The sequence below is a fragment of the Saccostrea cucullata genome, unplaced genomic scaffold (assembly GCF_032062105.1).
Source record: "Saccostrea cucullata isolate Sc308-1 unplaced genomic scaffold, CSIRO_AGI_Scuc_v1 ctg115, whole genome shotgun sequence".
Taxonomy (NCBI): Eukaryota; Metazoa; Mollusca; class Bivalvia; order Ostreida; family Ostreidae; genus Saccostrea; species Saccostrea cuccullata.
The window spans coordinates 150,702-175,054 of NW_026932690.1; the positions used below are offsets into that span (position 1 = coordinate 150,702).

At 35.7% G+C, this 24,353-nt stretch overlaps 3 protein-coding genes across 4 annotated transcripts; 2 read left to right on the plus strand and 1 right to left on the minus strand.

Annotated features, from left to right (window-relative positions):
* Positions 1-1,073: 1,073 nt before the first annotated feature.
* LOC134235787 (uncharacterized) lies at positions 1,074-5,118 on the minus strand. The gene is made up of 6 exons (XM_062717932.1): positions 4,498-5,118; positions 3,313-3,424; positions 3,113-3,229; positions 2,677-2,863; positions 2,083-2,254; positions 1,074-1,482 (listed from the first exon to the last, which is right to left on the minus strand). Exons 1-6 carry the CDS (start codon positions 5,021-5,023, stop codon positions 1,349-1,351), a joined length of 1,248 nt encoding a protein of 415 aa, XP_062573916.1. The 5' UTR covers positions 5,024-5,118; the 3' UTR covers positions 1,074-1,348.
* Positions 5,119-5,713: 595 nt separating this feature from the next.
* LOC134235817 (E3 ubiquitin-protein ligase TRIM71-like) lies at positions 5,714-9,764 on the plus strand. Its single transcript, XM_062717986.1, has 7 exons — positions 5,714-6,601; positions 6,706-6,911; positions 7,851-8,031; positions 8,223-8,444; positions 8,594-8,632; positions 8,746-8,802; positions 8,931-9,764. The coding sequence occupies exons 1-7, from the start codon at positions 5,728-5,730 to the stop codon at positions 9,605-9,607; spliced, it is 2,256 nt and encodes a 751-aa protein (XP_062573970.1). The 5' UTR covers positions 5,714-5,727; the 3' UTR covers positions 9,608-9,764.
* Positions 9,765-10,287: 523 nt separating this feature from the next.
* LOC134235789 (uncharacterized) lies at positions 10,288-24,129 on the plus strand. 2 transcript variants are annotated; one of them, XM_062717933.1, is made up of 17 exons: positions 10,288-10,385; positions 11,061-11,178; positions 12,303-12,509; positions 12,633-12,739; positions 14,574-14,682; positions 14,826-14,983; positions 17,715-17,837; positions 17,930-18,029; positions 18,216-18,385; positions 18,591-18,686; positions 18,871-18,939; positions 19,263-19,392; positions 19,547-19,656; positions 21,935-22,108; positions 22,677-22,935; positions 23,139-23,432; positions 23,598-24,129. In XM_062717933.1, exons 2-17 carry the CDS (start codon positions 11,070-11,072, stop codon positions 23,759-23,761), a joined length of 2,379 nt encoding a protein of 792 aa, XP_062573917.1. In that variant the 5' UTR covers positions 10,288-10,385; positions 11,061-11,069; the 3' UTR covers positions 23,762-24,129. The 2 variants fall into 2 exon arrangements, with proteins under 2 accessions (XP_062573917.1, XP_062573918.1); XM_062717934.1 differs by having other exon boundaries at positions 23,142-23,432.
* The last annotated feature ends 224 nt before the right edge of the window (positions 24,130-24,353 follow it).

Consider the following 24,353-nt stretch of genomic DNA (forward strand, 5'->3'; position numbering starts at 1 on the left):
GCTGTCAGGAAGCACCAAGTTAAATGAATAATTAATAACTTGCTGCATGTTTTAGTAAATATCTCATACAAAGAATAAAATTGGATGAATGGCCATCCCCTTTTCTTCACACTAGAGAGCTACAGATCTGCAGCTAGCTGTCATTCAAAAAAACGGTATAAAAATATTTACAATCAAATAATTGAAAACCCGATCTATGTTCGATATTTTGTTGCACTGGTCTATAAACGCACTTCTCAATGTACGTATATGAGACTAATGATGCTTAAAATTTTAATCCTATTATATAGGACATACATAGCTTGACACTCAGAAAGAGCAATGGGGGATTCATTTAATGAGTACCTGGGAAGAAATAGGCTTTTCACTGTATCCCTGAATTAAAACTCTCTGTCAAACATAACGGGTTTCTCAAATTAGCGATTTAAAAAAAAAAAGTACATTCAACCTGCATAAATGATTTTAATGACATTTCAGTACAATGCATATCCGTTCTTATGTTTGGTGACCCCAGCTACAAAGACGGAGCTCCCTATGTGGGCCGCGGTGTATGTATTTATAGGCCTCGAAGAATTCCAATTCTTTAAATGAGAAATAATTACATCACAAGATCCAGAGTAATAATTTTATGTGATTTGTCTGATTGTTGAGAAGTTATGGCGTTCATTGTTAAATAAACAGTAAACACCACTCTACGTAAACAGAGATGCACTCCTGACTTCGCTCTTTGGTGTCTCTAACCACAATAAGGGCATCAAAAAGCGGAGCATCCCCTCACAAAGAGCATATCTATAAATAGAGGCAGTACTCGACATCGATCCCAATGCAAATTAGGTCACTTCCGTTTCGCACAGTGCACACTAAACCACAAACAAACACACAATACCGTTACTATATCACTTCTAATTCTATTGCAAGGGGATAATAAATGGAGAGAGGCGTATATTCTCCTCCACCAAGAACAGACTCCAGGAAAAAAGAGGGGTTAGGAAGAGCGGGGAGGAGGGGGTGACAGAAAAGATAGATATATGAAGCCTATTACATGATCATCTGATGTGATGTTTAAATTACAATAAACTCAAATTTCCTTTATTTATAAAAAAAATCTTAGAACACAATTCCAAAATCAGTTTCCCTCCACTCCAGCCTCACAAATAATTTTCATAATCCCGTTTTCTGAATGATATAATCTCCAGTCAGAAAATTCAGAAGTGATTATTGATTTTGTTGTTTAATTTTGGTATTTTTATAGCATAAATAATGAAAATATTCTCAATCCATTCAACAGAACATACATGTATACTGTGTTACAGTAACAATCTGATCATTTTAATCAATTTTTATCCTATCAGGACTGGCTCCTTGTTGTTCTCTTTAGTTCGTCTAGTAACATCAGTGCTATCACATCACAGTGTCTCTGAGTTTTTATTGGGTTGTGTTTCCCTTGTTCTATATATAGACCTTTCACTGATTTCTTTTTGTCTGAAAAAAAAGAAATCAAATAAAAATACATTCTTACACAATATTTATATGTTTTAGTATGTATAATTTGCTAACTATAGGATACATGTATCAGCATGGCCTGAACAAATAATCATTACATTTATCTTTTTAAACACTTTAGGGACATTATAATTAATTACCCCGGGTTGTATTCCATACACCCTGAGGCCGAAGGCCGAAGGGTGTATGGAATACAAATAATTTCCTTTGTACCCATAAAAATGCTTTGTAAACATGATTTTTTGCTTTTATCATAGAGAATGTATGCATTGTGACGTCACGTTTATTTACACCCGGCTCAAGTCGGGTGCACGGATATTTACACCCGACTTTGTAACCAATCAAAAAAAGGAAATAATATTAGTTATCCAGGTCCAATCATTAATTTGACATATGTACCCAAATAATTCTTTATAAAGCTGTGTATCAAGCTATCGATATAAGATTTACTACGTCCTACAATGCATTGTGACGTCACGATTTATTTACAAATCGGGTATTTACACCCGACTTTGTAACCAATCAAAGCTCCTGTTACAAGCTAGATAGGAAATAAGACATATCCCTCTGTATGTGTACCTGGGAAAATAAAATTATCATTTTTATCCATTTTGGCGAATTCCGCAGGCTCTAGGTTCATTTTCTGAGCGAGCTCCTCTGATATATCAGTCTCTACTACCGAGTCCTGACCCGAGTAAACAAACGTTACAGGTATGCCTCTACTGCTCAGGGCAAATATATTGGTCTCCATCTGACAATGAGAACAAGTCATCAGTCTGGTGCAAAAAATAACTGACACAGCTTTTATGAATATTGTACAGAAAAAGAAAGGGGAGGAGATCAATTGGATCACCTCACCCTTTTTCTAGAGTGCAATGGAAAAGGGCCAGGTGATCCAATTGGGTAGGAGATGGATTTAAGGGGGATAACTCTGGTACTTATCACAGCTCAGATCAAAGATGAAGAGATGGAAGTAGCATCTAACCAAAACTTAAGAAATTAATGAGGATATTTGGTGAGTTTAGAAAGACAATCTATCAGAGATAAACATTGCTTCAAGAAGGTGCACTATGAACATAAATGATTTAAATAAAACTTTGTACTGCTAGAAACAAACTAAAAGATTACTGATACATTGTATAGATAAACCTAAATGTGTACAGATTAACTTACATTTTCAAACTGATAGTTGGCTGCCTCCACAGTGGACTTGATGATGTGAAGCAATGGGACATTCCGTGTTCCAATCCTCCGAAATATGTACTTGTCAATCATAACCCGTAATAACAGGAAAAATCGTAACAATTTATTATCATACATCCTGGCCACTCTCTGAACACCCTTATATGGAGAAATCCCTCTACAACACAAATTCACATTTTTTTTTAATGTTCATACAAATGTAATATTTTCATTGATAGGACAGTCAGATTTTTTTTACAGTTTATCTCGTTTAAGAACAGCTGAATATTTCACAAATCTTACAAGTAAATCTTAAACTGTTATTAAAGTAACAAAATTGTTCCAATTTTTGAAAACTTGCACAAAATAAATATTTTTATTGTTTGAAGTAATCCTTAGTGATATATTTATTGATGATTGTGATTACCTGAATACTCTGTGTCCTCCAGGGCAAACAAGACCAAGAGATTTGATCCAGGTGTGGGAGGCCGCCAGATCCAGAGCGGGGTAACACCCAGACCCCTGAGCCACTAACATGTCTACCCTACAAAACAACAGGAAATTAATACAATGTCATGTTTGTCACTAGAGATATCTCTACCTGTGAAATTGATTTTCCAATATTACTTGTCAATGCTCAGCTCCTGGAGAAATCGTAGAACAAAGTCTGATCGTTCATCTGTAGCTCCCCTAAATATGAACTCATGGGCCTTGACAAAAGGGTTGGTTTTTCCAAAACCTGCAAAGAATTTTTTATGATTATCAGTCGGGCTGTGTATTGAGTCAAAAATTTTGATACGATACGATACAATATTTTTTAAAGCGATATGCGATATATTGGATTCTAAAACAAGTCCATCAGAAAAGGCTTCTAAATCATTTTAATTCATGAATTTCATAACAATTAAGTGTTTTATTATATTTACTGTCATTCAAATAATACTTAAAACAATTTTTAATGATTTAAAAATAAATTCTCTTTGTATTTGTAATAATTATAAAAACTGTGTTATTTCCTTACAAATTATATAATTATTGAACAGTTTTAATTCAGAATGAAATATAATATACCACACTGATTTCCATTAGAGTTACATGTATTTGTATCTGTTGTGGTTATAGCGAGTGCAGCGAGCTCAGTACACAAACACAGAAAATTTATTATTGAAATTTTTATAATCTAGTCAAGCAAATTATTTTATGAAATCCTCCCCGATTTCCTTAAAAGCAATGTTGGTGAATATAACTATAAATCCTTAATATTTAGTTATAATGAACATTTAGTTCTTGCAGAGAAACAAATAAATTATTGCATCTACACTGCAATATCTTTTGTTAAAAAATTAAACAACCTTAAGTTCTGAACCAGGTATGTCTATTTATACTTGGCTATGGAAATGCAATATAACACAAACTGACAGGAAGCATAATAATGGTGAATATATTTATGGGTCCTTTAAAAGTTATAATGAACATTTACTTGATTTAGTTCTTGTGGAGAAACTAAAAATAATTGAGTCTACTGACTGCAATATCTTTTGTTAAAAAATTTCACAATATAAACCTGAACCAATTTTAATTAGATTGACATACGACATCAGTGATGCAACAATCTTGACTAGCTCATGCAATTTGAAGTGTGAAAGTTATAAGTTGTAAGCTGTTTCATTTGACATTTTCTGAATGAAGGCACAACTGTGATCAACCCCAATGGTCACATATTATGAAGAGAAGAACCATGCAGGATGTTGTAGCATTAAAAAAGAATTTCAACAAATCTCTTCACATATTCTAAACATATTTTTATCTGACCTGGAAAGTTGACTGCAATGACTCTATACCCAGCTCTTGCTAAAGGTTTCATGAGGGGTAACACATCTAAATGTGACCCAGGGGATCCCGGTAAGAAAACCACCGTCTTTATGCCCTTCCCGACTACCCCATCAGGATGTGAGTCTATGTAGCAAACATCAAACAAAATCCCAAAAGGGCACTCCTCGTAGAAGTCATACAGTGAGTGCACAGTGATGTATCGTAGAGATATATCGGAGGTCTCACTGATTGTTTCATTCTGGTCAGCAGTTAATGTCTGTGTCACACTCTCATACAAAGATTTTAAGGACGGGGAATTTCCCGATGGTGCTTCAATAGCCACTCCTACACTTTCTTTGGTGTGTGATCTCTGGACCTGTCGGTTGTGGTGCAATAAATGCGGACAAACACAAGTACATCCTCGCCAGTTTCGTCTGCCTATCAACTGCGAGAAGGAACGAGATGACAGAGTGTTTCTAGTCAGAGAAAAGGTCCGATGCACAGCATGTTGTAAACAACGTATCATATTTCATCTCTAAAACAATACTCCAAAGTACGAATAAATAATAAATCCCGGCTTAACAAGTATGAGGCATTTTCTTGATTTTGACCTTGCAACCAATGGGCGCAGCCATATTGTAAAACTAAATTAAAAATCTAGAAAAGGAAACTTAAATCCCGGATAACTTAAAGAACATGCCAAGTCACGCACAATTTAGAAAAGTCAAAAGCTATTGTACGTTTTTAAATAGAAAAAGTTAAAACAATAGACAGTGCATTCAATTGAAAAACACAACCTGGTATTTCTAAATACTTTCTGTTTTTATTTTACTTGTCGAAATCCGCCATGTAAGTATATTTTACTGAATTCCGTTCCAAAGTAAAATTTTAATTCTGATTTATTCATCAAAATTCATTTCTCGAAATTCTGAAACATCTAAAAAATATTTGTACAAAAGATTAACTTATTCCATGACTTTATGTTTCGACCTTATAATGTATTACACATTAAATGCAATGCATTTTTTTTTATCAATTTAATGAAATGTAAAAAAAAATTTGAAGAGAATTCCCAGTTTTTTAAACAGTTAGCGACTGCGTGTCCTTCAACTATCAATATTTTCTCATTTTGTTGATAAATGTTTCGAATTTTGAACCTCAGTAATTTTAGGGGAAACATTTTTCATAGCTTGGCACATTTTTTTACGCAGGGATCAACCGTCCTCTAAAATGTACCTTCCGGTTATGACGCAGTCTCCACGCGTCTCCAGCAAGGTGTCACTGCGTCCCCAAATCGAACACGTGCGACAGAAATTCCTCGAATGCGGCATATGTATGAACGAATACAACGACACAGACAGGAGACCTCGTGTTCTGCCCTGCCTCCACTCCTTTTGTGACCAGTGCATCAAAACCATGAGGACACGTGACGTCATCAAATGTTCCGAATGTAACGAATCGCACGATATCCCAGGGGGCGACATGAACAACTTTCCGGTAGACGAGAGTCGGGAGTACCTCATTAACTACCTAAAGGTGCAAACGAAGTCCTCACAGATTCTGTGTGAGGAATGTGCCATGAAGAAGAAGGCTACTAATCGTTGTAAGGAGTGCTCACAGTTCCTATGTGGGGAATGCACTGACGCCCACAAACGGACAAAGATCACCAAAACACACGACGTGGTCAACATTGAAGATCTCAAGGAGGCCACATTAGAGGAATACCAGCATACACACACCTGCAAGGTCCATGGTCATGAGGACCAACCGTTTGCGTTTTACTGCTATTCAAAGTCCTGTGACAAACCAGTCTGCGCTCTCTGTGCTGTTAAAGAGCACCAGGAATCCAAGGGCCACGAGATTCGGAATATTGAAGATGTTTACTTAGAGAACAAACGGGCTATCGAGGTCCTAGTGTCTGAGGTTAAACATCGCCAACTTTCAGCAGACGACACTCTTACATCCATCGAAGAAATCGTCAAGAAAATGGACACTCTCCAGACTTCCGTAACGGAAGAGATCGACGTTTTGTTTGATAGATGTCAGAAAATTGTTGACAGACGGCGGAATGAACTGAAAAACAAACTTCACGCCATTGTTAAAGGTACGATATAGTATCTTAGAAGAAAACATATTTATGTTTGAACGCCAAGTTTTTTTCAAGTACTAGTAATTATGTTCTCTTCAAATATTTTTTTCCAACTCAAGCAAAGAAAATACGACTGCAGCAGCAGACGGAGGAACTAAGCAACCATAGAAGTAATATGGACGACGCCAACGAGGTGGCTGGTAGTGTCTCTACCTACAGTACTCCGTCAGAGTGCCTAAACATGAAAGACGCCATTAAAAGACGACTGAAAGAGCTCAAAGAAAAACCATTCGACATTACTCCTCACGAAAATGCTGATATCAAGGTACAAGCCTTTCAAGTATTTTTTTAATGCTTTATTTTTGAATATTTTCATACTTACAAAAAACAAAATACACACACAAACACACCCTCACATACCACACGCACTCTGTGCACCTTTCCCAAAATACCAGCTTTCATAATTACACCTTAAGTAATAATTGAAATTGTGTATGACAAATCAAATCAAACATTGCCCATTTACTATACATTTTAGTTCTACAATGAAAATTGCTCTCACAATATTTTTTCAATTTTCCTGTAATACTTAAAAATGTTAACAGCTTCTGTAAATTTAGGTATAGTACATTGAGTTCTTGAGTAATACAAATACTTTTTTCCTAACAAGATGAGAAAATTTTCTAAACAATTTCCTTCAATATTACCCAGCATCACCTTTTGTTTTGAAATTACATAATCATTTTCAAATGTTTGATACCAATTTTCAAAATCTTTCCAAAAAATAGTTATTTACAATCATAAAAGATGAATCAATGTTTCTGGATCTGTTTTACAGAAAGAACAAAAATTGTTTTCAGCAATTTTTATCTTGTGAAGAAAAGAATTTGTGGCAAGGAAGCCCATAAGAATTCTATATTGAAAGTAAATTATTTTGGTGTCCTTTGTACATATTGAAGCATTCCGAAGGAAAAATTCCCAGTGTTTTTCTGTTCATTTAAGTAAATCTCCCATTTTAACTTTTTGGATTCTGGTGCCACAAAATTCTTATCTTTTATAATTTTATACAGAAATTTTATACTTGTATACTTTCAAGTATTTACCGAAAATGAGAATAAATGGCTTAAAAGTGCATTTGGTTTATCTTTTTTATCATTACATTGCAATTGTTTTAATTTTGCTTTGAAACTGTCTTGTCTTGTTTTAAACATGACATTTATCCAAAACATGAAACATTGCATTATTTTCTCATTTTATTTTACAGTTCCAAAAGAGTTGCCTAGGCGACGAGTTTCAGGAATTCCTGAACAGCTGTGGGCATGTTTGGTCAACATCCGCGTATGTCCCCAACACACAGGTCGTGACCAATGACGTCATTGTTGACGAGGAGGAAGTCGCGGTTGTCGTCCGACTTTTTGATGTAGATGGAAATCAACAAAACGAGGGTAAGACTTAGAGTGAGCATCCCTCCTTAAAGTCATTTAAGCAAATGACACTGAAATCTTTTAGACTTTTTGTAAATTGCTAACTTTTTTTGGAAATAATGATTATCTTAATTCACCCTTTTAGGAGGTTGAAACTTTTGTACATCGCCAATAAAGCTACATGCATATTGTTTTTAATTTCATTTTTCCAGGGGAGGTTGAAGTAAGAGCGGAGGTTAGGGACCCCGAGGGAAACCTGACCCAGCCCCTGGTGGAGGACTGCGCTCAGTCAGAGGGATGTTACAGCGTCCCGTTCGTGGGGAACAAGACGGGGAAACACGTCTGTTACATCTACGTTATGGGAGAGCAGGTCAACACTGAAGGTTACTCCTTCTACGTCCTGACTGGGAGAGGGGACTCCGGAGCCACATTTAGTAAGCTACTTATCTGTTACATATGTAACTATAGATATAACTATTGAATTGGTACATAATGGATATAACCAAAAGGTTTAGCATCACAGATGACGCGTTATAACCATGTTTTACTGTAACTCAGATTTTTTCTATTGTTGGACTTGTAGACAAAGACAGGATCAAGAGTGCATCAACGTCCACAACAGGTATCAAACCGCAACTGTTTTACTTAACCTTTGTTATTATAGCAAATAAGATTAAATGAATACTCCAGTATTTAGTACAGGTAAATTAAATTGTTTTATCACATTCCTCTCAGATGGAGGGGATCGAACGTTCACGCCTGGAGTGGATCTTGTATTGGGTGACGTCATCTGTACGTAAATTTGTAGTTTCATTACGTGTAATTTGAATATATGGAGAGCATAATATTTTGAGAATAATTTTGAAATAAAGCACAAAATTAGTTTGTCGATTTTTAACAGTTTTATTCCTTTTTGCTAGGTCCTGAATTCGTTTTCGACTCCTCCATTTCTCATGCCAGCATCGAGATTTCAGAAAATGCCAAACACATGAAAGCAAAACCAGTCAAGCGTCCCTATTTTGGAAGCCATCAATCCAAAGAGTCCGGTCGTCTGATCAACTACCGCGGCACGATGGCGAACCTTCCGCTGTATAAGACAGGCCTGTTTTACTTTGAGGTGGCTGTCCAGTATAAGGTCCTCCGTCTTATCAGACAAACCATGCTGTTTGAGATTGCCCTGGCCAGACTAGATGTAGTTGACAAACACTACTCTGTCGACTGCTATCCATACGCATGGGCAGTGAGTGCTAGAGGGTGTCACGTGTGTGGAAAAGTATGTCTGCAGACCTGGCATAATGGCCAACTCCTGGCACACAATGCCCTGTCTCCACGCACACCAAATCCTCCTGGAACCAGTGTGCGCCTGCGCTATGGGTTTCTGTTGGATACCGTCAAACGTCATTGGATCGTTGTGGATGCTAAATCCAATAAGATCGTATTCCATTTCAAGAATCTTGTGGTTTCGGAGTTGTCAGAGCCACTATGGCCGTTGTTTGGAATTTACAATCCGGAACTTGTCAGCGTCACTTTTCAGCTACTCACCGGAAGTGACATAAATAGCATACCAGAGGCCGCAACTGACGGCTTGGTCATTTAGGTCATGTCATTTTCAAGAAGTCGTTTGAACGATAGTACGCTTTATTGCCCTTTTACTTGAGTTGTTTTCTCAGATTACGTGCATGTACATACAGTGTTTATTTTACTTTTCTTGTATCTTTTCTTTCACGTGTTTGTGTGAGGGCTTGTGTGTGTATTTCTAATTCTAAGACAATAAATAAATAGATTGGGCCTTGAAATTTTGAGTGTTGCTGGCAAACAATGAGATGATGGCACTATCACACTGTTATTTACACCCAGTAGTTAAAAACAATTCATTGCCTAAATAGCGTTTCCTAAACAAACTCCTTTCTCATATTTCTATACAGGTATACATACAAAATGAATAGTTTGATGATATATCAACATGACGATTGTGGATAGTTTCATAGATTCGAAAATGCACAACCACATGTACTAGTATGAATGAAATTATACTATTTGAGACACATATTTCAACTTAAATTATTTTTATTTATCCTACGTCTCCAATCTGTAGACTTTCAAACCGAGTGAGCACGTGTGAGTTTCCCGATTCGAAAGTGGATATTGATATTTCGATAGACAAAGGCTTACCTACAAATAAACATTCCAAATTAAACACGTATATATTTATATATTTTGTCAACTGAACCTCGGTGTCCTTACGATAACTGTGATAAGATAGTAATGATGGTGTAGTCTAGATAACAAACTGGGTATGATGTCTGATAGATCTAATCGGGATACGTTTCTCTATTACACAACAAAATAATATCAGGAATCCCTGTGTTACCAATGTAAGTATATCGTATATATAATTCACACATAATGCTGTAAAATCTGTGTCCATATCTTCCAGTATCAGAAATAAAGTGAGGGGCATAGGTAAAATAAAATCTAAGGTCACATGAGAGAGATAAGTCGGATATTTACAAAATATGACCTGTATAAACTACTGTAATACAGTGCATGGTCGTATGAAGCGAAGGGCTTGCCCTCGGATTGGGGGGGGGGGGGGAAGTCCCCTCAATAATTTTGAAAAAATTGTAGAAAACAATTCTACTCTTCCTGCTCTATGCTTGTGCCCCAAAATAAAAATGGCTCATGACTTTTTAATAAAAAATTGTCAAGGAGGAATTTTTGATAGTTGATTGTGAAACTCTCCCCCTCAAGCCCCCCTCCCCCAAGCCAAATTTGCTTTCGCCGGGCCGGCTCCAGTACTGTAAAGACTTATTGAAACGGATTAAGAGAGAGAAAATCGAATATTTCTCTAGTATTCTACGTTTAATGTGAAATACATTTACATGTACATGTATATACTTGTAGTACACTACATTTCGAACTTGGACAAAACTGTATTTCGAAGAACATTTTGCGTAATGAAATCATTCCAGTTTGATGAATAGAATTGGAAATAACATTTGACTTTGAACTCATTTTTATTTTTAAAATTCTTATTACTTCTTTTTCAGAGCTTAATAATGCGTCCCGCGGGAGCCCTCTTTTTGTATAGCTTGTGTTTGATTATTTTTCCTGTTGTTCGAGGCCAGATTGACACGAGTATCTGTATTCCTGTCACCAATACTTCGGGTAAGGAACAACTATAGGTGAAGTGTGGCGAAGCAAACACCACTCAACTTTAATAATTTCGTATGATGTATATCAGTATTCACTTCTAAACGAAACTGATGCGTTTAGTTTTTGGGGAAAAAATACTGTAAAAAGAGGACTGAATAAACAGACAAACGAACGGATTTTGGACACAGTACTTTCTCATTAGCTTCTCTTGTCTCTTACCAGGAAGGCTAAAAATGAACATTTTTTAAAAACTGTTTGGCGTTGGAAAGTCAGACTACATAGTATATTTTTTCCTAAAATAAGGACTTTGTATATTCTTATGAAATTGTAAATTAAATGTGTTTTAATTTGAGCATTGGTAGAATTACATGTATATTGATTAGTTAATGTACTAATCATTTCATCACAGAGTACCAACAATGCATATAATTCCAGGAAAAATGTTAAAACACAATTCATGTACTGCAGTATATTGTCGAGCAGAGAGTCAATCGAAAGACGTGCAAAATATATTACATTTGAAAAAATGCAGTTCATATTAATATATAAAACTTACGCGATAAGAAGAAATCTTAAATTGGTTATAAGTTAAGTAATAATGCACTGTAAATATCAATATACCGTATTTTATAATTACGAACAGATGACTACAAATGCATAAAGGACAAGATCTGATAACAATGGAATCCCCCCCCCCCCGTTTGGCATTAAAAAATTAACACACTAGGTAAATGTTGTGATAGTGTCCAATAAAAAATAAAATGTAGGTTCTTTCATGACTACAACTATGAGTTGCCTTTTCTTCAATGTTTTTTTTTTCCTGAACAAGATGTGCTTTTTAAAAATGGATGGAATTTTGAATTTAAAAAAATGAGAATTTTTAATTAAAAAATAAGAAATTTTGGACATTCATTTGGAAATTCCTTTGAACTCTGTGTTTCCTGTCAATAATTCTTATTTTCAGTGATGTCATTTCGAATGTGTCCTTAGAAAGACTGATAAACAAAGGACCAAAAAGAAGTATTAGTCATGATCAATCTTGTCCTTTCCACATGTTTAGAACTCTTTGGTGTGCAGTGAATACATGTCCTAATATATCAATGAATGCGTGACAAAATAAAGTTCTACTTCTGCAGATGCCTCTCCACTACCTGCATTATCGCCTTCCTATTCTACGACAGTGGAATGGAAGTTATTACATAACAACAGCACTGTCAGTATTGAGGAATACGTCATAGGAATGGAGAAGTTGAGCAGTATACGAATTACACAGGAAGGTCATACGTCACGGATTATATATGATGAAAACGCTCAAGAATATACAGAAATTGATATTGTAAATAGTGAGTAAAATTGTTTGAAATAAAGGCTGCGAATATAGAAATACGAGAAATGCATATTTAAAATTTACTCTTTTTATTTGTTTAAATAAGAGATGTCACATGGTATTTGATTTTTTTTTTCAGGTAAATGTAAAACACACAAATATATTCTTGATGATGTTTTATTTGGAAAAGAAATTTGGAAATCAACAACAAAACAGTTATACGATATATTTAAACAATCCATTACTGTAAGTAAAAAAAATCATTAATGCAATATTTTGAACTGTTATTTTTATGGACATTTTCAATTGTACATAAAATAATAAATGTACCTGTAATTTCATATGTTATTCAGGCATGTAATCAAAAATGCAAGCGAATGTCACTTTTACATAGCTAGGTACATGTAAATGAAATACAGAGGTTGAAGATATGTGTAACAAACAGTGATCGATCTCTAAAAAAAATATACAAAAATGCATATCTTTGAACATAAACAACATATCCTTCGAAATTTCCTAGGGTTCAGGCGCCTAGGAGGAGGGAGTATTCCATGCCGAGTCACACTTACTGTTAGACATACGTATTGATAGGGAAGACGACATAATCCGTTGTCAAATAAAGTAGAAAACAAAGATCGAACAATTTATTTTAAAAACATGTATGTCAGTCACAATTAATAGAATCCAATAATTTTTAGTATTTGCTAACTTTTTAACTAAAATAGAATTCACGAAATGCTGACTTAAATCATGGTTGTTCAAATTATCTGTCAGTAGCCCATCTAGGTGTTAAAATTCTATCGATCTCAGAGCATGCTCAAAGTTGGGACACATAAAGTATCATGCAAATACATGTAATAGTTAAGACGACTGGGTGGTTGTGGCCATTTTTAGAACGTAAGTGTTTACTGCGAATTAGCTCGCTTAGCGTTCACAAGGAGAATTTAATGCGAATTAGTTTAATTCGAATTAGTTTTCTGCGCATTAAATTACTTCGCATTAGCTCCGTGTGAACGCTAAGCGAAGCTATATCAAATTCTGACGCATGCGTAATGGCAAAATTTTAAATGCCACTTGTCGGTGGTCAGCTATAGGTGCATGTGCTATTTTTGAGTGAAAAACTATGGAAAATTTTGTTAATCATCAAAATGTGCATACAGACACTTTGCCATTATGTCAAACGGATCACAGGGGCCGGTAAAATACTGTTTTTGATTTTACGTAATCAATATATATATATATATACAAATCTTTTTGTAAACATATAGTGATTACGTAAAATCAAATACAGTATGTTACAGGCCCCTGTGAAACGGATCTGCTTCTGCATAAGGTGACGTGATCTGCAAATGACGTCATGATAGCCGTGCTGACGCCGGGCTGCAGAAGTAAAATTTTAATTCGCATTAGTTTACTTCGAATTAGCTGTCGTGTGAACGCAATTTAATTCGCATTATTTTAATTCGCATTAGTTTACTTCGCATTAATTTACTGCGAATTAAACTCTCCGTGTGAACAGGGCATAATAGTAAAGAAATTTGGGTGGTTGTGGCCATTTTTAGACTATATTGATCGATCTCCTTTAGAAGATGAGCTCCATATAAAGATATACAAAATTGATCAAATTTTAAAACTAAAATGTATAAAATTTTTCTTTGCAAAATGATTGTTGAAAGCTTAAGATATCAAATCCTATAAAAAAAAAATAAGGTGAATCTGATGGTTATGTTGAATTAAAACCAAGTTTTAAAAAATACAGTTTTAAGTAGAACCATTTCAAGCTTAGTTTGGACTTTCAATAAGGCGTGGCATTCTCGGCGCTACATATTTACCGCCTGTCAAATGGCGAATAGATTCTCATTGGTTAAGAAATTGATAACATCAGGAACTTTAAATTGTTGTTGACAACGATTCGGGAATTTCTATCCCATGTATATTTCAACAGTGATGAAAAAAACTGTCTAAATTTCAGAGGTTAATACCAGGTATATGTAACGTCGAGAATGCTGCGCCTTACTGAAAGTCCAAACTAAGCTGGGGATGGTCCTAATATTAGCAATGTTAACTTGTTTGGTTTTAGGTAAACCAAGGAACTCAGTTCATCAGATCAACAGTTGTCCAGACCTGGACAACGTGTGTCTATTTATTCCAGTACAACGTCACGATGGATGCTACTCTTTATTTTGCAGGTTAGTGTCCAATGTTTACAATTAACAACTTGTTGAGCAATTGTTTAATCTTCTTGATGCTAGTATCGTGCATGTTTAATATTTGAATCAATTTTAATGAGACAAAATACTTTGATGTATTTTCAATTTGGATTATCCCCCAGCTGAAGGATGGCCGATGCCATTCGCGGCCCCCGATGCTATGGTTCCAGTACGGTTAGAACTCCGGGGGTCCTACAACAATAACGAGACCAGATTCCACGCCGTGGGGGATTACGTCAACTTCCTCCCCTCCCCTCCCTCAGATCTTGACAGCGTCCAGGTAGTTAGTCATAAATCTCAATTTTGTTTCAGGGACGTAGCAACAGGGGGGGGGCCAGGGGGGGCTGCCCCCCCCCCCACTTTTTTTGCCAAAAATACTTTTACTTTTTAAATTGTTCTTTTAAAGGCTGGTTGCCCCCCCCCCCCCCCCACTTTATACGAAAGTAAAGTACAGTGAAATATCATTATCTCGAAACAAAGAAAAGTTCAACGATGTCCCGTTTTTTTATATCTTCATGCGTAACACTATCCTGTATTACAAAACATGCAGTCTTTATGGTAAAGTCTCAGGCATATGCACAAAAAATATTAAGAAAAACAATGTTGTTGTTTTCTTTGTCGTGTATAATTGTAAAACAATTTAATATGCATGCCTTATTGCATATTCAGCGAATTTACATTTTCCAGGCCATGCTTACGTGGTCAAACGGGAGGTATCATTAGCGTTATAGTTGAAGAACCTTCTGTAAGAAAATAAAAATTTTTTAAAAACATAATTTGATGAAATTTAGTGAAAAATGTTTTTAAAAAAATAATCAGTATTCAAACTGTGTACTTGATATTAATAGCTTACATGTATAACATTACGAAGTACTACTAAGGAACACATAGTTTACGAAACTAACAATGCAAATGGCGGTCAAGGTTATCTATTTATACGCAGATAAACATGAATGTAATCAATCACTGTGCGTTATGCACTGCAACTTAACTGTTTAAGTTTGTTGTGAAATATATTTTTGTTTTATGAATTTAGGAATTTAATTATACAGAGCATATTTATTAAATGCAATATCGGTAATTTAATTTCTGAGTTGCTGTGAAGTGGTTTGTTTTATCGGTCGTAGACTATACCAAACACCCAAGCTGTCAAACCAATTAACCTGTTACAAATACCCGACATCAACATGAGCTTGGGATTAATTAAGATTCCCCAAGTTTGAAGGTGTAATTAATAGCCACTGCCGAGAGTGTGTGAAGTCACGACGCCATGTGTGTTCAGTAGACCGAAAAATTCACTGCACTTCGAGATAAGCCAGGGGCTCGTAACATAAAGCTTGCTAAGTTTTTGACTTAAGTAGGGTCGTAAGTACGGTTTAGGCACAATCTTAGGACCTGTCTAAGTACTGCTTAAGTATGTCTTAAACCGTAACATAAAGCGAACTAAGCTAGGTCCTAGCTAAGTCAGACTTATGTTAAAAATATTTCACATGAGTCAACCTATAGTTTTTGATTTTATATAGATATATTGCTAAATGTGATTCAGTTAGGGTTTTAATTAATTACATATTAAAGTTGACGTCCTTACCTATCGGTTTAAGTTATGTTAGATTAGATTTCGTATTAAAATTATAATTATATTGTAAACTATTCGGAATGTTTGAAAACAAATACTGCACGGTCAGAAGGAGGCGAATTGTGATTCATTGTAAATGTTCACGACAATTGTTTTATATCACCTGAGGTGTTTTCAGTTTACCTCTTGTAACTCTTTTGTTTTGATAAATGTTCACTTACCCTGTTATTATCGCAGACAAGAAAAGATAACCGACCGCCTATTCACTTGAAATTGATACTCTAAAAAGTTCGATACATTTTGAATCCCGGCTATGTATAATGCCACGTATGTCAGAAGCAAAAAATGCAGAAGTTTAATGATATACTTACAATCAAGGTTACAAAACAAAAATCGGGATATTTCTATAACCGAAGTCCTACTAATTTCAGACATATCCCTAAAATTAAATTTTGTATTTACATGTATGCTAGCGCTGTGCTGTGCTGTGAGTGAAATTGGGATCAGTGATCACCCCACCCCCTCCCAACGAAAAAATAAAATTCTTAAATCAGCGTCAAATATAGATAATTATTTTCTTTAATGCATAATATGAATAGAGGAAACTTTAAACATCGAAAGTCAACATTAAATAATTCTAAATATATGTACAAGAAAGTTAAGATATACTTAAGTCACCTCTACCGGCCGCCTAAGTTTTGCTAAGATTGCCAAATCTAAGTACGCTTCTAGTTACGGTCTTAAGTTTTAGACTGTACTTAAGTCCTACTTAAGCACGGTCTAAGACTTAAGTAGCCTTTATGTTACGACCCCCAGGTAAAAAAGGGCTTCGGACTTTGAATATACTTCGACATAAGCGGGGTATTCGAGATTACCGTGTTCGAGATATCAGGTGTTTTTTGAATCATATATAGAGAGAAAACGGCCGGGACCGGCGACTGACTTCGACATAAGCAGGGTATTCGAGATATCCCATGTTCGAGATACTGATATTTACCTGTAATATGAAGGAAATATAATATTGTAAGCTTAAAAAAATGGATATCGAAAGGAATTGGTACTGGAAAAAGTTTGCCTCTTAACCCCCCCCCCCCCCCCCCCCCACGAAATAGGATTTTGGGCAATTTTCCTTTCCTTTTTTTTTTTTTTTGCTTGTCAACTTTTTCAGGTAAGTGAAAAAAAAAATTTCTGTGGCTGCCCCCCCCCCACTTTCAATATCGATGCTACGTGCCTGTGTTTTCAATTTTGGAGCGAAATTTCATTCATACAGAATTAATAATAGGAAATAGGAAAACCTTATGTTGGATATCTATAGATTTGATATTCAACAGAAATTTCCTCGACTCTATAAACAGACTCATTCTTATAATATAAACTGTTTATACTTAATAATTCATCGCATTTTTATTAGAGTTTTTTCTTTGTTAATATATAGACAGAGCCGGGTATGTTCTGCGCTGGGAAAGATATTGGAAAGCCTATGCTGCCTGTTCCAAGCGACTTCTCAGCAGTCATAGAACGGGTCAACACGCATGACAAACAAGTCACGTTCGAAACGGTAAATCGTATTTCCCTTCCGTTATCCCTGATTTCTTAATGCTATTTGTTGTTGTTGTTTTTGTAGTTTCTTATGTTTCTGGTTTGCTTCAGATCTGGTTTGATTCCCAAAGGAAGTTTGTACGATATGAGACAAAGTCAGCCGGCGGCGACGATACTGATCCCTCCAAGATCGTGTTCGATTTTCATGACGGTATTCATACATTTTAGTCGCAGCTAGGACATATGGGAATTTTCATTGTACAAAAATTGACCACTTTAAAGACTAATTAAATTTCTTTATAAGCTTCAAGAATAATTAGAGGTCCATCAACTATGTTTCCCATATGAACCCTAATGTTTATATTTTTAACAAACCTTTGTGTTTCTTTCCCCCAAGGTGTTCGATACTCTATGGACCCTTATACTGGTGCGTGCGATCCTGTGACGGTTATTGAAAGGGGAGATAAGTTTGTCGATCAGACAGCGGTACCTGGGACCCGGATACAAATGCAGAATTCTTTAGATTTCTTTAAGATTCAAAACGCCACCATTCAGTATGTTGGAAAGGCAAGAACTTATTTTTTTTCACTTTACCCAGAAAAAAATCACTTGGGTTCCTTTCGCTTATTTTTTCTGATTACCATTCTTTGGTCTGCCGACACTTGAACAATTTCTTTCGATAGAAAAAAATGTTTTCAAGTGTATCGAATATATTATTTGTAAATAATAAAATATCGTATAATGCTAATATAATTACTGTATGATGTTTCAGAGATACACAAGAAAAATATTCTGTGATGTGTGGATCGGGCTGTATTATGATTTAAATATAGGACAAAACCAAACCGTGGAGTGGTATTTCCTGGGAGTAAGTTCTATAAATAACTACATGTAAACTCTGGGGAGTATTGTATTAACCGGGGAGGGGGTTAATATATAAACAATATGGTAAAATACGTAGTCAGAAATGAAAGTTCAATAAATTACAATTAATGGTGAAGCATGTCTTTGTTATACTGATCGAGTACACCCGCCGTATTTTTTTTCTAAAGGAGGGGTGGCAGGAGGGAATCGGTACGTCCATCACCCCCGGGAGTCTGGTCAGGTTTGATGTGTGGGCGGTGAGTACAGTTCTAATATTTGGTTAAATTGTCTCTGTTTTTTTAATTGTTTGGTTTTGCTTTTGTTTTTTCTTTCTTGTTTTGTTTTCGTTTTTGATGGTGTCAATTTTTGTTTAGTTTAAAGTTACATTTATTTTAACATCAAATCTTTGTTTGAGAAATGTTATGTACACCTTCATGTAATTCATGACCACTGAAAGTCTGTAATTTTTACTTTGAATTCAAAATAAGATTTCCAATTGTGAACCAGTATAATTATCAGATAAGATCAGAGTTCAGATCGTCAATCTCAGACTAACTTCGTTGTATTTGAAAACTTACAGGAGAATTCGGATTTCGCCATCATTCATAATGTACACAAACTGAACCCCTCCACTCCGTATCTCTCCTCCTTCGACATTGGACCCTGCTTCCCGGGAAATCAAAGGCAAAACTTTGTCATCAAGTTCATGGGTAAACCATTTTCTTACTAATTGATGATTTACAAAATTGATCAAAATTGTGCAAAATTGCAACAGAATTTTTTTTTGGAAATTTTTTAGCCGATGCTGAATATCACTTTGAAATTATATTTTTATTTCTTGATATATTTTTTTTATGTTAACAGCGAGTGGTCTGGACTTGACTCAAGTCAGTCAGTACTACATCACAGACCAGATACAAGAAATCCTCACTACGCAGGCGCAACTAGACAACCTCAGATTCAGCAATGTAGCGGTAATGTTAATCTCAGATTCAGTATTATAGCAGCACTGTTAATCTCAGATTCAGCAATGTACAGTAGTGGTAATGTAACCTCAGATTCAGCAATGTAGCGGTAATGTTAATCTCAGTTTCAGCAATGTAGCGGTAAATACATCTTCGCTAGCCAAGGGTGACGATCCGCTCCTCTCCTCGTGAAAAATGGATAGGAGCAGATTGTCACCCTTGGCTAGCGAAGATGCGGTAAATAATGTTAATCTCAGATTCAGCAATGTAGCAGTAATGTTAACCTCAGATTCAGCAATGTAGCGGTAATGTTAACCTTAGATTCAGCAATGTAGCTTTAATGTTAATCTCAGATTCAGCAATGTAGCGGTAATGTTAATCTCAGATTCAGCAATGTAGCTTTAATGTTAATCTCAGATTCAGCAATGTAGCGGTAATGTTAACCTCAGATTCAGCAATGTAGCTTTAATGTTAATCTCAGATTCAGCAATGTAGTGGTAATGTTAATCTCAGATTCAGCAATGTAGCGGTAATGTTAACCTTAGATTCAGCAATGTAGCTTTAATGTTAATCTCAGATTCAGCAATGTAGCGGTAATGATTAATCTCAGATTCAGCAATGTAGCGGTAATGTTAACCTCAGATTCAGCAATGTAGCTTTAATGTTAATCTCAGATTCAGCAATGTAGCAGTAATGTTAATCTCAGATTCAGCAATGTGCAGTAGTGGTAATGTAACCTCAGATTCAGCAATGTAGCTTTAATGTTAATCTCAGATTCAGTATTATAGCAGCAATGTTAATCTCAGATTCAGCAATGTGCAGTAATGGTAATGTAACCTCAGATTCAGCAATGTAGCGGTAATGTTAATCTCAGATTCAGCAATGTAGCGGTAAATAATGTTAATCTCAGATTCAGCAATGTAGCAGTAATGTTAACCTCAGATTCAGCAATGTAGCTTTAATGTTAACCTCAGATTCAGTATTATAGCAGCAATGTTAATCTCAGATTCAGCAATGTGCAGTAGTGGTAATGTAACCTCAGATTCAGCAATGTAGCTTTAATGTTAATCTCAGATTCAGCAATGTAGCGGTAATGATAATGTCAGATTCAGTAATGTAGCGGTAATGATAATGTCAGATTCAGTAATGTAGCTTTAATGTTAATCTCAGATTCAGCAATGTAGCGGTAATAATAATGTCAGATTCAGTATTGTAGCTTTAATGTTAATCTCAGATTCAGTAATGTAGCTTTAATGTTAATCTCAGATTCAGCAATGTAGCAGTAATGATAATGTCAGATTCAGTAATATAGCGGTAATGATAATGTCAGATTCAGGATTGTAGCAGTAATGATAATGTCAGATTCAGTAATGTAGCAGTAATGATAATGTCAGATTCAGTAATGTAGCAGTAATGATAATGTCAGAATCAGTAATGTAGCGGTAATGATAATGTCAGATTCAGCAACATTGCGGTAATGATGACGTCAATTTCAGTAATGTAGCGGTAATGTTAAACTCAGGTTCAGCAATGTAGCGGTAATGTTAAACTCAGATTCAGCAATGTAGCAGTAATGATAATGTCAGATTCAGTAATGTAGCGGTAATGTCAATATAAGATTCAGCAATGTTGCGGTAATGATAATCTCAGATTCAGAAATGTAGCGGTAATGTTAATCTCAGATTCAGTATTAATGTAGCTTTAATGTTAATCTCAGGGTCAGCAATGTAGCAGTAATGATAATGTCAGATCCAGTAATGTAGCGGTAATGATGACGTCAATTTCAGTAATGTAGCGGTAATGTTAAACTCATATTCAGTTATGTAGCGGTAATGTTAATATCAGATTCAGTAATGTAGAGGTAATGTTAATCTCAGATTCAGTAATGTAGCGGTAATGATAACTTCTGATTCAGCAATGTAGCAGTAATGTTAACCCTTAGATTCAGTAATGTAGCGGTAATGATAACTTCTGATTCAGCAATGTAGCGGTAATGTTGACTTCATGTTCAGCATTGTAACGGTAATGTACCGAACTGGGTTCCACAATAACCCTATCAATACTGGAAAGTGGAGAAATTCTCCCAACCGTGGGCAGACAATTTTGCGACTTAAATCGCACCTTATTTGCGGTACGAGACTTATCACACAGATGGTCAAAAACCAATATATAGAACCATAAAGCTTAAGTGCTGCAGCTAGGTTTTATAGGGGCGTGGGTTCTGATTTGAAAGTCTTCAAAATGCAGTGACTGATACTTTTACCTAGATGTGTTTTTCCTCCAACAGTTTGACAATCTTGGTTACAACCAGTGGTACTTCAGTGGCGTGCTGCTGGATAAATCCCCCGTAGATAACCCCAATATCTACCCCCCACCTCTGATGAAGGAGCCACTCAGTAGCGCCTTTGGTTTCCTCACGGGGTTTGTAGACACGCCGTGGGTGTACAACACAACCGGACAAGTACGTTCATTTCTCTTTTTTATACAGCTACACATGTATATTGTAAAATAAGGACATAGGGCATATTATATAACCGACAATTATGGATTCTACATATAACAAAGAGCCTTTTATCTTAAGTATGTAGAACATAAGGCAGTATGTCGAACTCTACCGAACTCTACTCTTCCGATGCCAACAATTGCAATATATCCACTGCTTAATAGTTTTAGTTTGATATCAGAATAAGCCGGTGTCACTTACAGAAATACATGTACTATGACACTGTAGTCTGTTAGCAGTAACAGGAACTTTAGAAAATTGGTTATTTTGGTCTTATTAGACCCCCCCTCAAAAAAAAAAAGATTTAGATATTCTTCAGTTATCTTTAAGTGGTATTTATCATATCTTGAAATATCTATAAATTTAATTATAGCAATATCTGAAGATTTGTTCAACATTTTATGTGGAATAAGAAACAATTTATTCAGTTAAAATGATAGATCTCGTCAAGGACTTTTCCTAAATATTTTATAACCAATTGGAACATGAGCAGACATGTACTTCTAAATTTTGAAAATTATAACAGAGCTTCCAGTTGGTTGCCTTGGGGATCATTCCGCTCTACTACCCGGATGAGTTCACGACAACCACCACACTGCCGACGACAACCGGAACTTACCTTGTCCCGACCTTACCTGTCCTGACAAAGGGGACCACCTCTATACCCACACCACCGGCACCACCTACCGGGCCAACTCAGACAACCAAGGTCACCACAAAGTCGCCGGAGACACCCAAACCAACAACCCAACAAACGACCAAACAACCAACCAAACAAAGCCCAGGTGAGCGGTTTCCTCTTATGCTAGTATCGATCAATATATTTTGCCGTTAAAATTGTATATCAATGGCTCTGTCAACCAGTTAAGTTAATAAAAATGGGATCTCGCTTTTGCTCTTTTACTGGTATTTTCATTGCTTTTATTGCTAGTACCAAGTTGCATGTATATTGAATTCAGTTAATTAGATTTACTTGTATTTTATTCAGCAGGTCCTTGTAAATGTGCAACATGTCCTCCATCAACATGTCCGACTGTCACGTGTCCAGTGGTAACAAGGCCCAAGTCACAAACACCCAAGCCGTGTACTACCCAAGGGTGCAACTGTCCAAAGGTCACGTGTCCAAGACCCACACTCGGACCACCGAAATGTCCGAAAGTCACCTGTCCAGTGACAACATTGAAACCAATGACGTCACCTTGCACTCCGAGTGTCGCCGGCGTTACCGCACTAAATAATGTTGGTGCGCAGTCGCAGCAATCAAGCAACGGTGTTTCTTCAGGTAGAATTTCTGTGAAATCGTTTTATGATATGTAAAGATTAAAGAATACATTTTTTTTAATTTCATTTTTTTCATGAAATAACTTGAACTGCAGCAACCAAGCCTTTGATTGGTTGACAATACAAAATATGATTTTCAAACTGATGGTTATTTTTTCCGTTACAGGTGGCGCTGTGGGTATTGCGTTTGCCTGTTTATTCTTGGGAGCCCTTATAGGTGCTGTCGTTCTGTATGTCTTTCAGAAAAAGTTTCCAAATGGATTCAGAAACAGTGATGATGGATATTTAAATCCAGTTTTTGATGGAGAGTCGAATTATAACAAATACTAGGATCAATTACTCACAAACATTTTGTGCAATATTTTGCTATGTTGTGTTTTTATATACAAATAAACTGTTATTTATTGTTTTACTTATAAAAGTATTTATCAAAGATGCTGGCAGTTGTTGTTTTATTGTACAAAGATTTTCAATTTTCACAGGTGTTATTTAAATGTTTTCAAAGATTCTGACAAGATTTCTTCATTAATGTTCTAACAGCTATTATTCAACTGGATAAAGATTCTGATAGTTTGATAGCCTAGCTGATGCTAATCTTTCAAAGATTCTGTTACTAAACTGTACAAAGTTTCTGCTGGGTGTTTCAACTGTACAAAGTTTCTGTCGGGTGATATTTTGTCTAAACAAAGATTCTGATAGTTATTTTTAGCCGGGCTTATTGCTCAAAGAGCAATTGCCGGCTTATGTCATCCTGTTCAAGACAGGATGTTGACCCCATAGTCGCCATTTTAAAGCTACGTGTAAAAATATAGTTCTTACTCTCAACCGCTTCTGAGATAATACAAACGCTAAATAAAGCAACATAAATAAAACGAAATTTTATCTAAATAAATAAACGTTAGTAGTAATGACTTTGAAAACT